The sequence below is a fragment of the Miscanthus floridulus genome, chromosome 9, assembly GCF_019320115.1.
Source record: "Miscanthus floridulus cultivar M001 chromosome 9, ASM1932011v1, whole genome shotgun sequence".
Classification (NCBI taxonomy): domain Eukaryota; kingdom Viridiplantae; phylum Streptophyta; class Magnoliopsida; order Poales; family Poaceae; genus Miscanthus; species Miscanthus floridulus.
Genome location: NC_089588.1, coordinates 29,077,084 through 29,092,940, shown reverse-complemented (window position 1 = coordinate 29,092,940; position 15,857 = coordinate 29,077,084). Strand labels below are relative to the sequence as shown.

At 44.5% G+C, this 15,857-nt stretch overlaps 1 protein-coding gene and 1 pseudogene across 1 annotated transcript; one reads left to right on the top strand and one right to left on the bottom strand.

The window, feature by feature from the left end:
* Positions 1 to 240: 240 nt before the first annotated feature.
* LOC136479553 (uncharacterized) lies at positions 241 to 2,016 on the bottom strand. The gene is made up of 6 exons (XM_066477384.1): positions 1,985 to 2,016; positions 1,647 to 1,907; positions 1,170 to 1,563; positions 863 to 1,085; positions 700 to 785; positions 241 to 624 (listed from the first exon to the last, which is right to left on the bottom strand). Exons 1-6 carry the CDS (start codon positions 1,990 to 1,992, stop codon positions 241 to 243), a joined length of 1,356 nt encoding a protein of 451 aa, XP_066333481.1. The 5' UTR covers positions 1,993 to 2,016.
* Positions 2,017 to 6,886: 4,870 nt separating this feature from the next.
* On the top strand, positions 6,887 to 15,518 carry LOC136483604 (F-box/WD-40 repeat-containing protein At3g52030-like; annotated as a pseudogene).
* Positions 15,519 to 15,857: the final 339 nt, after the last annotated feature.

Sequence of the window (15,857 nt, the reverse complement as noted above, 5' to 3'; positions counted from 1 at the left end):
TAGCACGGACAAAGCACTCGACGAATCACAAAGGAAAGAAGAAAATAAAAGTACTCGACAAATCGAGGGGCCTCGTCAGAATAACACACAGAGTTGTCTTACGAAGCAGAGACGGGAACAAGACAAGATACTCAGCAAGTCAAGTAACTTCAACCACACCCATGCAAAGAATACATCAACAAAGATAAAGAATCTTCATTTAAAAAGAAGTGTAATATTACAAGAGGACGCTCAACCGAGTCAGGCGTTGTCATCAGAAAGAGAAATATCAATATTTAGACTATCTACAACCCTACTGGCTAGATCTTCAACCTCAGGTTCCATCCTTTCAATGGCGTCAAGATATTCTTGGCTTTCAGCTTCTTCTGCTATTTTGGAGAGAGGCGCTTCTGGAGCAAGGACCCGGACCTGGGCCAGCACATTCTTGGTACATACTTGGGCACACCTCTTCGCGAACTCTTGGAAACGAGTCGGAATCCGGGGAATAAACTGCGCCCAAGATTGCCCGTCATCCGCTGGAGTCCGAAGGACATCGGCCACCGAGCGAAAAGATTTCCACAAGGCATTCCAATTCTCGGTAGCCGTCGCCAGCTTCCCGGACAAGCCTTCAATGGTTTTTTGGGCCTGCACAAGATCTCTGTCAGCTCCACGCCTAATCAGCCTAGCAAAGGCGAGTTCTTCCTCAGCATGAGTGTTTACCTCCTCAGCTCTATTATGACTAGAACGGACAAGGGCCTTCATTTCATCAATACTCTCTGAGAGCTTTTGTTTCTCAACTCGGAGAGCTAAACAGAACATCAAAGAACAAGTCAGCGGAAAAAGAAGTCAAAATACAAGAAGAAACAGGCAGAACCCGCGGCACCTTTGCATTCATTCTTCACAGACTCCACCGCAGCATCTCTCTGTTTCTCCGTCTCCACTACCCGGGCGCGAAGGGCTTTCTCCTCCTTTTGGTGCAATTGACGCTCCGTTTCCAACTCAACCCGGAGAAGGTCAAGATCGGCTTTCAGAGCGTCCACCTCCGAAGACAACTTCCTCTCATTTTCAGATGAGAAAAAGAAGCCAGAATGATCACGAGAAAAAGACTGAGCAGAAAGAGGCAAAGAGAAACAAGGCGTAAGGATAGAAGAAAAACAAGCATGCGAAAGAGAAGTGGCAGTAAAATTTACCTGGAGCTTTTCACCAAAAGAAGTCGCAAGGGTCGACAAGCTCCCCCAGGCTGCGGTCAGCTCCGATAACCGATGAGTGGCATCAAACTGTTGCACCACGTCATCGGACAGGGAGGGGCCGCCGGAGGCAAAAGAAGGGGAAAAAGAAGCCGGCTGGGGCGAAGCAGGAGCGACCAGAGCAACCTCCAGGGAAGCCGGAGCCAAACCCCCAGAAGAACCCGGCGCGACGGCCACAGTTACCTCCGGAGCGACCAAGTCCGCGACTCCGCCAGGTAGCTCTGAAGCCCCCGCCGCGACTTCATCAACAGAATGTTGTGAGTCTCGAGGCTCAGAACTCGTTGGCACGGCGGGAGGCAGAGAAGAAGTCGATGAAGAAATTAGAGAAGACGAAGCACTGAAAAGTGATAAAAGGAAGCACCAATAAGAACCAGAGGAAGGAAGATAAAAGCCAAAAAGATGAAGCAAGAATCTACTCACCCGACTACTTTTTTCTTTGCGAAGCCAAGAGAAGGCCTCGCAGGGGGAACCACGACGGCGAAGACGTCCCCGCCACCCAGCGACGGGAGCGGGACAACCGACAGCGGAGCCGCGGAAGAAGTCGGAGCTGGAGCCGTGGAAGAAATCCACGCCGGAGGAGCAGTACGGCTCGGGGCAGAAGCAACCAAAGAACTCGACCCCGGAGCTTCGGAAGAAGTCGGCGCGAGAGCCTCGGAAGAACTCACACCCGACCTCCGATTACTTCAAAAAGTTCAAGACTAAAATTAAAAACAAAGAGGAAAAATTCAATGCGACAAGAATATAAAAAAACAACTCACCGCCGCATGCTGAGGGGAACTTCATCATCCTCTTCTTCCTCAGCCAGCGAAACCAGAGCACCTGCTGAAAAAGAGATGAAAAGTACTCGGTTCAAGAGAGAAACATGAAAATAAAAGAACAAAGAATACTAAATGTGCTCACCTAAGAGCATGCTAGCAACAACTGGAGTACCTGAGGGAGTACTTGGTTTGCGAGGCTTCTTGGAGACAAGCAAGCCAGATGAGGACCCGTCCATTCGCCCCCTCTTCGGGACACTGCGAGGACCGCGAGGGACTAGACGAGGAACATACTCTTCATATACATCATCAAATCTGAAAGAAACCCCAGGAAGGGCTGTAAAAGTTTGAGACTTACTAATTGCAGAAGTACCGGCTGAACGATCCCCAGTCTCCGCCACAGCAGGGAGAACATCAAGGGGGATCGGATCAACAAAGTTCCGCCCAAGCACCTACGAAAAAAACAAAACACCAAGACAAGGAAAAACTAAGCAAGAACGGACGCAGAAAGAGTACATAAAGAACTCAAATAAAAAGAAAAAGGAGGATAGGCAACTCACAGCTGGGGGCGGGTTGTTGGCCGAGTACTCAGGGACGGCAGGAGGAATGATGCTCACTCCTTTCAGCATTTTTTGGAGACGCTCGAGTACCTCCTCATCGGTCAGCTCAAGAGCTGGGACCATACGTGAAGAATCCTCGGCCCCAGAATACTCAAAGCCGAGATGTCCCCGCTCTTTCAAGGGCTGAACTCGACGACGAAGAAAACTTGAGACAATACCAAAGCCGGTCAATCCTTGCTGTTTCAGCGTGCTAATCCTATCAAGGAGTGGTTGGATCGCTTGAATCTCAGCAGGAGACTCAAGCTTCTTGTCCCACCGGTCGTTCGCCACAGGACCAGACCCGGAATGAACAACAAGAGAAGGGATCAGATTGGCAGCATAAAACCACTCAGCGCGCCAATCCTTGACAGAATCGACCAGGTCATAATCAAAAAACTTGATTTTGAGACCTTGGCAAAACTGAATCCCGCAGCCGCCAAGGACACTGGTTTCCTCGCGGCGGGGTTGAGGTTTCAGGCGAAAGAAAAAACGAAAAAGAGATAGAGAAGGAGGGATCCCAAGGAAGGCTTCACAAAGATGAACAAAAACAGAAAGATGGAGAACGGCATTGGGGGTTAGATGGTTCAAACTAACCCCGAAATACCCAAGAAACTGATGAAGGAAGACGGAAGCAGGAAGACAGAGACCAGCGCGGACAAAAGAAACAAAAAGGACAATCTCACCAGGACCTAGGGCCGGAACCCGATGCTCGCCCGGAACTTTCCATTCAGCGATGACTTTGTTCTGGATCAAGCCATCACTAACGAGCTCGCGCAGCTGGTCTTCGCTGGTTGTTGGAGCCGGCCAAACCTTCTGAGCTGCCCTCATGGCCACAAACTCCTGGTTTTCAATCAAAGACAGCGACGACTCCTCGTCCACGAAGGTCGCCTGAGATTTGCTTGCGGTCTTCTTCTTTCCCATGAATTGGTAGAAGCAACAAAGGAGCTAAAGAGGATGAAGCTAGAATGATGGTGCTAGGGCGATAACGACAATGACGGCGGCGGTTTTCTGAGAACTAGGGTTTAAAGGAAAGAGCTAGGTGACAAGGAAAAGGAAGATAAAAGGTCTTTAAATAGATTTCTCAGTAATACAAACGGCCCATAAGGCCCGTTAAAGCACATCGTGGGAAAGCAACGGTCCATTTACCGACGCAGCTAAAACGACGGAGGGCACGAATCCACACAACGGTACGAACCAACGGGCAGATTTCAGACTTATCCGCAACAACGCAGCAGGGTTATCAGATGACCACAGGAACAACTCGTTGAACCAAGAAGAAAGAAAGGGCTACCTCACGAGTAATAAAAGAACCCGGTTATATAAGAAAGAACTCGGTAGTCTCATGAATGACAGGAATCACAACAGAAGAGTCAAAGACAACTCAGAAGACAAGATTCGTTACATTACAATCGACTTCAAAAATACAAGATTACAAACCCTACAAGACCCAACGAACTCGGCACCACGAAAAGCAAAGTAGCAAAGAGGAACACGGGCACGACTAGGCTCTGGAACGACTACGTGTCCCAAATTGCTACTCGGAAGGACAGACCGCCATCAGCTACACTGTTTTCTTCAAAGGACGAACGCAGTGCATCCAAGGCGGAAATCGGCAGCACGGCAGGGCAACATGGAGCAGAGAAGGCCGGCGGGCATCTGTCTACCCAAGACCGATGTGATGCTGGATATGGTGTTGATCTGCACCAGACAGTCTCAAGACAGGCGACGAGGATCAACCCAGAACTGCCGGATGAAGGAACGAAGCCCACATCACAAGACTTCCTCCAACTACCACCACGTACATCCTGGCATAATGCTGTCGCGGGATTAGCCTACCTCTAATCCCTATCACAAGACTTCCTCCAGCTACGACAAGACACACAGGAACTACAAAATACGCCCGGGGGCTGCTCTACTTCACAAACTACCATGTTCATAACCAAGAAGGTTTCAACAGAATGTCCAATGGATGAAAGCAAGCACTCCGGGACAGTATTTATAGGCCAAAGGATCGGCGCACATAGACCAAGAGTACCAACGAAATAAGCCCAACAAAGGACACAGTGAAAAGACAGGACCCAATAATGGATGACTCAGGCGAGAAGAAACAGTACTCGAAGACGGGCATATTCGGAAGAATATACCAGCACAGTACAACCCGTGAACAAAAGGCATTTACGCTCAACCACCACCATACAACTACATCTGGCAACAGCAGACTATCAAAGAATACGCCAAGACCTCGCATCCGAGTTCTTCCTGAAACCAAAGAACCCGGACATAAGCTCGGAGGCTGCATGCCGCGAAACTACTCGGATAACGAAATAATTCAAGTCTCGGAGACTACTTCAGAACACAAATTCTTCAAACAACATAAAGGATCAAGACCCTCCAACTTTTTGTTCCAAATAGCAAGAGGCTCGGGGGCTACACTCAGTGAGTGCCCTTTTTCTTCGAAAAAGCGCACGTCACCAAAAGACTTCCTCAACGCAGACTACTTCAAGACATTACGACAAAAGAACCCGGAACGATCCATATTCGAGTTCTTTTTAATAAAACTTCAGCGAACAATCAGAGCAACTTCAAGACAAGATCCTCCAGCTCCTTGTTCCAAATAGCAAGAGGCTCGGGGGCTACAACCAGATGGATGTATTTTTTCTTAAAAAAGCACTCGCGACTCAAAGATCCCAAGAAGCGCTACAAGGTTTCACTCCAGAAAGCACTCGGATGACATTTTGTTCCTACCCAACAAGACTTGAAGGAGCAAAGCGAGACTTTCAGAGCTCAACCATGAAGTGCTCGGGGGCTTGTCGATGCGGGACCCATAGGATACCCCGCAAGGGAGAGAGAAGATCTAGTCCAACTAAGATTCTTCCCATGTAATCTTAGTAGTATAACTATCAAGTAATCCTACTAGGAAATCTCATTATAAACCGACTAGGACTCTGGCCTCCTGACTATATAAAGGAGGGCAGGGCTCCTGAGACAGGGACGACAATTGTACAACACAACTCTTGATAATCAATCTAACGCAAAGGCTAACGCCGACTGGACGTAAGGTTATTACTCGATCCACGATCGAGGGCCTGAACCAGGATAAATCGACTGTGTCTTGCGTTAACCATCGAGTTCGTCATACGCCGAAGCCCGAACATACTGCCCCGGGTACCCCCGTGGCAGGCTATCGGTGGTGAAACATCTTGTCGATGCGGGACCCATAGGATACCCCGCAAGGGAGAGAGAAGATCTAGTCCAACTAAGATTCTTCCCATGTAATCTTAGTAGTATAACTATCAAGTAATCCTACTAGGAAATCTCATTATAAACCGACTAGGACTCTGGCCTCCTGACTATATAAAGGAGGGCAGGGCTCCTGAGACAGGGACGACAATTGTACAACACAACTCTTGACAATCAATCTAACGCAAAGGCTAACGCCGACTGGACGTAAGGTTATTACTCGATCCACGATCGAGGGCCTGAACCAGGATAAATCGACTGTGTCTTGCGTTAACCATCGAGTTCGTCATATGCCGAAGCCCGAACATACTGCCCCGGGTACCCCCGTGGCAGGCTATCGGTGGTGAAACATCGACATGGGCCTGCTTCTTTCTTTTTCCTTTTGAAAGAAGAATTCTGTTTCTAAGCCCAGCAGGGAATAGCTGAAGCTGAACTGCTCAAAGCAGCGGCTCGAGCCTAAAGATGGCAACGGGGACCCGATCCCCGATTCCCCGCGGGGAATTCCCCTATTAGGGGACGGGGATGGAATCAAATATGCCCCCACGGAGATCTAAACAGGGAGAAAACGTCCCCCGTCGGGTTTGGCGGGGACGGGTCTGGGGGAGCATTCCCCGTCCCTGATACCCGCATCCCCGCCCCGTTTATATACAGGCTTTGCTCTCTTTCCTGATGGCCCAACCAGCTCACGAAGGCCCAATGTCTTCTGAGTATATATAACAGCAATAACCCTAGTTCTACACCTTTGTGATGATTAATATCCTGCTTCTTGCTATTTAGCTATTTTTGGATTGTGATTCGTGGTGTACTCTAATATTGTGTCGATGAACTCATGTGAATGATGATGAATTAACCTGAATGGTGATGAACAAATGCGGGGACGGGGATCCCCGACGGGGATTTTTCCCCTCACGGGGGCGGGGATGGGGGAGAAATCGTCCCCGTGAGCTTTGGCGGGGACGGGGACGGGGATTTTTTTCTCCCCGCGGGGACGGGGATGGGAGGCAACCTCCGACGGGGAATTCCCCGTTACCCTCTTTACTCGAGCCACCGGCTGTCCAAGCTCAAAAAAAAAAAACACCGGCTGTCCTGTCCACAAGTCCTCTCTGGTCCGGTCCGGTCTCGAACCGGCCGGAAAGAGATACAGAGAGCGCAGCGCGCAGTACACCAGCCATGGAGGCGAGCGGCAGTCGGGGCCGGAGCGGGAGCGCGGTCCCCAAGCGCCGCAGAGGCGTCGGCGCGGCTACTGGCTCCGGGTCGACGGCGCAGTCGCTGAACGACGACATCCTCCGGTCCGTCTTCTCCCGGCTGGACAACCACTTCGACCTCGCCCGCTGCTCCGTCGTGTGCGGCTCATGGTGAGCTCCTCCTCCTCCCCCTTTCCCTTCAGTGGTCCGCCTGGTTGCTGCAATCAGGTCCCTTCGTTATACGATATCTTGTTTCGAGTTCATCCATAATTTTGACTGTAAATCTGTGTGCCTGCTGTTAGTGAACTCATTCGGGGGTTTCTCTTCTACTCCAGTTCTATCTTCTTTGGAGTGGGAAAAAGACTAATTTTGATGGTAAAAGGGGTACCATTTTCACCAGGAAACTGGGTAATTTTAGTGGAATTATTTGCTACTCATCATAGACGGAGGTTTGTTATTTTAGTGTGATTATTTGCTACTCATGATAGACAAAGATTTGTTATTTTATTTTATTGGAATTATTTGCTACTCACCACGCTGGACTACTTTCTATCTGTGTTTTATGTGCTATTATGATGTAACCTATTTGCTGCAATAGAACACACCTGAACCATTATATTAGGTCTCTTGTGCTACAAAGTTGGTGTAGCCATAGGCTTGTGGCTCTCCGATATGTGTTTTGGTCTCACCGTTTATTTTAGATCCTGATCTGAACCATGATACCTTGAGGAGGTTAACTTGTGTTATGTATTAATAAGGATGTTATTTCTGATTCTTGGTACCAATTTTTATACCATAATGTTTTGCGATAGAGTATTATAGACCATGTTTTTTTGTTTGACCTTTTCTGTTTCATGCATTTCTCCTGTTTCGATTGTTGGATGAGTGCTCTCAAAACTGAGGCTATGTATCTGTGTTGATTAACATTTGCAGTATGTGTTTCTCCTCGGTTTTATATGAATAGGATAATTGAAACAGCTCATCTCATGAGGGATCTGTATTACAAAAGGAATCCATCAGCAAGAGGTTCAAGCTCTAACATATCTGTAAAAAGTTACTTTGAGATGCTTGCCATGGATGAGCATGCATCCTCTTTCTCTAGAGGACCTGCTGAAGCTTTTCAGTGGATTGGGCACCCAATACGGTAAACACTCATGTTATACCTCATATAATTGTGTAAAATGACAGGGGTTCCCATTCATTAGGTCATCAAACATCATGTCTTTATATTCTCTACTATGACAAATCACACTATATTTCTGATGTACTGTACATCATATGAGTAGTGGCTCAATATTTATATTTGTTTTCTTTCAGTTTCTTATTTTTTATTTCAGGGCTACCTTGTGCCGTATGAAGGGTGGTTCAATTTTAACTGGAGTTGGAGATAAGGTGGAACTCCGCCTATGGTGGGGCGCCTTTGGTGTCCCAGCATAGCAGGTCCCAAGCCCTGGTAAAGGAGGAGGGTTGTGTTAGGCGTGGCGAGCCAATGTAAAAACTTAGCCACTTTAATGGAGATGAAACCCGAAAGAAAATCGTTGGGGCGTAACCCTCTTAGCGACGCGCCATATCGGAACCCGGGTATGGTGTTAAATGGGCAAGGGCCGGGTCGTCACCCCCGTGACGCGCCGTGTCGTGATCTGGGCATGGTGTCAAGTAACCAAGGATCGGGTCGTCGCTTCCTTAGTGGCGCGCTACATCGGCGCCCGGGTGTAGTGAAAAATGAGCAAGGGTCTTCGCATCTGAGTCGACAGGTGCGAAGGGTAAGGAAGCTAGTCGAACCAACTAGGATCCGTTTAGGTAGTTGGAATGTAGGGTCACTTACTGGTAAGTTAAGAGAATTAGTTGATACCGCGACTAGGAGGTGTGTAAATATATTACGCGTTCAAGAGACTAAATGGAAGGGTCAGAAGGCGAAGGAGGTGGACAATACAGGTTTCAAGCTTTGGTACACAGGGACAGTCGCGAATAGAAATGGAGTAGGAGTTTTGATTGATAAGAGCCTCAAGAATGGTGTGGTGGGAGTGAGAAGGCAAGGAGATAGGATTATCTTAGTCAAGCTTGTCGTTGGTGATATGGTCTTGAACGTAATTAGTGCGTATGCCCCCCAAGTAGGCCTCGACGAGAGTGTTAAGAGACAGTTCTGGGAAGACTTAGATGGCATGGTTAGAGCTATACCTAGTAGTGAGAAGCTTTTTATAGGAGGAGATCTTAATGGGCATGTAGGTACTACAAGCGCAGGTTTCGAGGCAGTTCATGGAGGTTTTGGGTATGGTAGTAGGAATCAGGAGGGGGAGGAAGTTCTGGACTTCGCGGTAGCTTTTGACCTGATGATAGCCAACACTTTCTTTAGAAAGAGAGAATCTCATCTAGTGACCTTCAGTAGCGGACAATACTGTAGCCAGATTGACTTTGTCCTCGCAAGAAGAAAGAACAAACGAGCATGCTTGGATTGCAAGGTGATACCAGGAGAGTGTGTTGTTTCTCAACATAAGCTTTTGGTGGCAGATTTTCGTTTTCAGGTACGGGCCCGTAGGGATAAACAAGCTAAGATTGAAAGAACAAAGTGGTGGAAACTGAAAGGGGAGACGTCAGAGGTATTTAGGGAAAGGGTTATCAAAGAGGGCTCTTGGAAGGAAGAAGACGACATAAACAACATGTGGGACAAGATGGCAACCAACATTCGGAAGGTAGCCTCAGAGGTGTGTGGAGTAACCAAGGGAAGGGGACGCGAGGCTAAAGATACTTGGTGGTGGAACGAGGAAGTCCAAAGGGCTATTAAAGAGAAGAAAGAATGCTATAGACGCTTGTACCATGACAGGAGTGTGGACAACATAGAGAAGTACAAGGTGGCAAAGAAGACTGCAAAACGAGCTGTAAGTGTGGCAAAGGGTACAGCGTACGAGGATCTTTACCAACATCTGAGTACGAAGGAAGGAGAGAAGGACATTTATAGGATGGCTAGGGTTCGTGAGAGAAAGACACGGGACTTCAACCAAGTTAAGTGCATTAAGGATAAAATGGAGCACCTCTTGGTGAAGGAGGATGAGATCCGACATCGATGGCAAGAGTATTTTGACAAATTGTTCAATGGTGAGAATATGGACACAACATTTCAGTTGGATGACTCTTTTGATGACACCAATAGGCGCTTTGTGCGGAGAATCCAAGAATCTGAGGTCAGAGAGGCGTTGAAAAGGATGAAAGGAGGTAAGACGATGGGACCGGATGGTATCCCAATCGAGGTGTGGAGATGTCTCGGGGACATAGCTATAGTATGGCTAACCAAGCTGTTCAACCATATTTTTCGATCGAACAAGATGCCTAATGAGTGGAGGAGAAGTATATTGGTACCGATCTACAAGAATAAAGGGGATATTCAAAGTTGTACGAATTACCGGGGAATTAAGTTGATGAGCCATACTATGAAGCTATGGGAAAGAGTTATCGAGCATCGCTTGAGAGCAATAACGCGGGTCTCTATGAACCAATTTGGTTTCATGCCCGGAAGGTCAACCATGGAAGCCATTTTCTTAGTAAGACAAGTTATGGAGCGGTATAGGGAGAAGAAGAAGGACCTACACATGGTTTTTATTGACTTGGAGAAGGCTTATGATAAAATACCAAGGAATGTTATGTGGTGGGCTTTGGACAAACATAAAGTCCCAACGAAGTACGTCGGGCTCATTAAGGACATGTACAACAATGTTGTGACTAGAGTTCGAACAAGTGATGGAGACACGGATGACTTCCCGATTAGGATAGGACTACATCAAGGGTCAGCTTTGAGCCCTTATTTGTTTGCTTTAGTGATGGATGAGGTCACAAGGGACATACAAGGGGACATCCCTTGGTGTATGCTTTTCGCGGACGATGTAGTGCTAGTTGATGAAAGCCGGACAGGAGTGAACCAGAAACTGGAGTTATGGCGGGAGACTTTGGAGTCCAAAGGTTTTAGACTCAGTAGAACTAAAACTGAGTATATGAGATGTGATTTCGGCACTACTACTCGGGAGGAGGAAGATGTTAGTTTGGAAGGTCAAGTAGTGCCTAGGAAGGATACCTTTCGATATTTAGGATCAATGCTACAGAGGGACGGGGATATTGATGAAGATGTTAGCCATAGAATCAAAGCAGGGTGGATGAAGTGGCGGCAAGCGTCTGGTGTCCTATGCGACAAAAGGGTACCACAGAAGCTAAAAGGCAAGTTTTATAGGACGGCGATTAGACCTGCTATGTTGTATGGTGCAGAATGTTGGCCTACGAAAAGACGACATGTTCAACAGCTAAGTGTCGCGGAAATGCGTATGTTTCGTTGGATTTGCGGTCATACAAGAAAGGATCGAGTTCGGAATGATGATATACGTGAGAGATTAGGGGTAGCGCCAATTGAAGAAAAGCTTGTCCAACACCGGTTGAGATGGTTTGGACATGTACAACGGAGACCTCCAGATGCACCGGTGCGTAGCGGAATCCTAAGCCAGGACAGTAACATGAAGAGAGGCAGAGGAAGACCGAAGTTGACTTGGGTAGAGGCAATAAAAGGAGACTTGAAAGGATGGAATATACCCAAAGACTTAGCCTTAGATAGGAGTGCTTGGAAGACAGCTATTCACGTGCCTGAACCTTGATTGCTTCTGATGGGTTTCAACTCTAGCCTACCCCAATTTGTTTGGGACTTAAAGGCTTTGTTGTTGTTGTTGTTGTTGTTGTTGTTGTTGTTGGAGATAAGGTGGGTACTGCATCATATCATGTTCGTAATAGTTTTCATCAACATAAGTATCAAATTTAATTTGGAGTTATGGTAAGTAAATTACAGTTATTGTTTAATTATTATTATTGAGCTAGACACTGTAGACATTGCAACAACCCATCTATATTTAGAAATGTCTACATGTATGCCTAGCAAATTCTTTTTGAAGTAATGGTGTAAAATATGGCTCTACCAGACAATACCATAACTACACATAACATGATTATGCTATTGTGGGTGGCATAGTTGGCTTGCCCTATTGATCAATCAAAGTTTCGATAACTGACTATGACTTCAATTGATCATTTTCTTCTCTCAGTCCCTAATCTATTTCTCATCACCAATGGTTCATAGTTTTAAGAATATGTATACATGATTTTTTGCCAGATTCTCCGACTTTGGTCTGCTGAAAGCTGCAAATTTATGAATGAGTACAATGTGCCAAATTCTAAAACATTAGTCGACTTCGATTTTGATGAAAATAAGGTAATCACTGTTGGTGTGCTTCCAGTTTCTGTTATTTGGGTATCACATTGCTGTGGTCTTTGTGTTTGATTGCAAGATCAACGTTACCTGTGCATCACCTATTTATATGTCGCAATCTTCATCTGTTCTTCCAAAAGAACAAATAGTATAACACATAAACTGGGTGAGTTTGTATTCCATTTGTTGTAGCATACCATCCAGACTTTTATTTTGTTAATGGAAGATGTACTGAACACTGATGTTTTTATTGAAATAGCTTTGTTTTAGAATTTTCAGCCATATCATGTCTTTTCTAACTAAAGTGTTAACTCCTCATTTACATACTAGAAATTTGATTTGAATGCTCTGTGAAGATTGTAGGTTTAACTAGCTCCCATGATTTGCATATGGAGACGCAGTGAACCAAGAAGCAGTATTTCAATCTGGTGGAGCCTCATTCAATCATGGGTTATGCATGAGGTGAGGAGACTTGTTTGATTTGTTTCACTTTTTCAGATTAATTACAAGATTGGGTGTTAGCTGCTAGCCACCTATTACCAATTTTTTGAAGTTGTGCTTGAAAGTATCCAGTTGCACTGGAGGAGTCATGCATAAGCTTTAGCAAATCCCACCTTTATTTGATTAGCCTAGAAAATGATGTTTTTATTTTTTAATTAGCATTTATGTACCTCATGTCATTTCCTGGTGTAGTTATGCTGATCCAGATGTTGTAATTGGTTGTGAGGATGGTCGAGGCCTTTGTATATGATATGTACAGCAGGAGTTGCTCAAGCATTTATCGGCAAGTGTTATTCCTTTTAAACTGTTAGCATTTATGTTCCATGAGAACAAGCTTCACTTCATTCAGCTGGCACTATTGCAAATATGTAGATTTGAGTAATTTTAAAACTTGTGCGAACTTTATTTTCCACACCATTAAAGTTGAGAATAATCAAATAGCTGTAATTGTAAGAGTAGTGAAAACAAAGAAATTATTAATATTTCTACATAAAGAAATTTTGTATCTCGAAGTTAATGTATAGTTCTGTTTTGTATATTACTGTGTCGTGGAATTGATGCCTGTTTAATATTTGTACTACAGGCTTCATTCCTCTCCTGTGACATGCTTGGCATTAACAGATGACCAGCTGATTGTTGGTGGTTCGACATTTGGAACTGTAGCTATCGCAGATCAAACCTCAGGCCAGAAGTTAGGTGTTCTGAAATCAGCTTATGCACCATTGGGTAAGCATTCAACTACGTAAGCATGGTTATTAGTTGATGACTCTTAAGGATGAGCAATGACTAAGGCCTAGAATTTTCCACACCCAAATAATATGGAACTTTTGTAACACCATTGAAGGTGTTCCTTCTAGCTATAGCCCTGATCCCGTAGATGTTACTTGTTAACTTAAAACAAATTCCTATGATGCTTGTCTCATTCCCTTGTTTCATTTCAAGGTAACAGCAGAACTTTTCTGATTGCTGGCCGTTTATAGGACATCAAAATTTTAATCACAATATGCAATTTGTTAAGAGGTAAAAGATATATTTATGGTTAGATGTCAAAAGAATATATTATTTCAAAGCTCAACAATTTAACATATACCATTTTTCTCTTGGCTTTCCTATACAACATTGCTGGTGTCCCAAATGTCAAACCAAAGAAACAGTGACGATATTTTTACTTTTGAGAACTGTTGTGTGCCTATGTAAATGTTCTTTCATTTATTAAGTAGTGATGTTGTATATATGCCTAATCCTGTATTCTCTACTTATGTTATTTTAATTTTTAATTGTCTAAAAATACAGATCATCTAATCTTGGTTTGGTAGATCAATTTTTTTAGTGGCAGTTGGTTATCATTCATTGGATATTTTGAAGTGTAACTAATCAAAACTCATGGTAACATAATGTTGTGATTTCAACAACTAAGTTTTGGTTTTCTTTTTCATTATTTCAGCAATAAGATCCCTATCTTTCTGCACAAATTCACACATGATATTTGCTGGGTCATCGGCTGGTTATGCTCATTGCTGGGACTTAAGGTTAGTAACAATGATACTCACTTGGTTGTCAGTTTGCCAATATATAAGGCTGTATCAAATATCAATGAATCATGGGACATTTCAGCATTGTTTCTGCAGTCATCCCAAAAGAAACGAATTACATATCTGTTTGTCCAATCGAATTACAATTCCCTCTCACTTTGAAGTTTGCATAATTTGGATAAACAGTTGCCAGTAACTATAGATTAAATTTTTGTTGCAGCTTTTGATAGAAAGGATTTAATTCCCCTGTGAGTGATAGTACTTTGAAGTATTATAAAAGGTCATATTACTTTACAAGTTCAATTATATGTTTTGTTGAGTTTACTTGACTGATAGAGTTTTTCCATTACCTAACTACTATTTGTATTGAACTTCTATTGGACAACCATTCATGTTAGCAAGTTGCTCATTGTAAATGATGGTTTGTTTTTTCTTATCAATCTAACAAATGTTTGGGAAAAAGTTACTTTTAGAGTACAAATGCTGCCAACAAGAACGTTTGCAACACATCCATTTGCTGAACTGCCAGTGCAGAGTCAAGCAAAATATTACTGTAGTTTCATCATAGCTGTTCATTAATTCCCAGTTGTTCTTGCTCTAGGACTTTGAGGCCTCTCTGGGAAAAAAAGAGTCAGTCCAAACGTCATCTACAGCACATGTCATTTGCCTGGTGACACGGCAACGCTGGTAGTTGGAGGCATCGACGGCGTGCTTCGCTGTTATAGTGCCAAAGAACCGGTGAAACCATTCGATGTCTTGTCGTGGACGCTGATCGCCCAGCAGAAGCCGCATCTAGATCTAGGCAGCAAATAGATAAGAAACCTGTTCGCAGGATTGACCCTGATGCACAGGTTGACAGCATCCCGAGACGCTTGCGCCCTCAGATTACCAGCCTGTCGGTTGGTATGAAGAAGATTGTGACCACGCATGGCGAAAACTACATCCGGGTTTGGAAGTTTCGCCCAAAAAGCTTGTGAAAAGGGGCCAGTTGTCGGTAATCTAGTTATCTGGTAGCCCACTATTTGTAACCCTGTACCTGGTGTGGTGTGTCACCTGCATTTGTAAGAATAGCCTGAAACATAGGTCGTTGTACACTTGTACTCTTTCTCTTAAGATAAGATAGCAGTTAAAAAACGTTTGTACTCGTTTTTTTTAATAAATGCTGTATGAGAAAAAAACCGTTTGTACTCAGCTTACGGCCGGTAAAGTAACCTGGTAAGCTAATGCGTGTTGATAACTGAATTTGTCTTAAGCAACATATTCAAGCCGTTGTAGTCCGAACCTGAACTTATCCATACATTGATTATTGTCGGCAACAGGATTAGTACTTTATTAAAGGAAAACATTGATAAAACTATAAAGGCATAGACTCATCAAGATCAAAATTTATGTATAAATTGTAATTGTATTTAGTTTATATGTACAAGTTATGATTTTTTTTTTCAAAATGTGCTGCACATTTACTTCGAGATTAATATAGATCGACCTTTTGACATGGGTAGGAAATTAATTGTCGTTCCCTTAGTGAGATATACTATATCCATTCCAAATTATAAGGCATTTTGACTTTTTTAGATACATTGC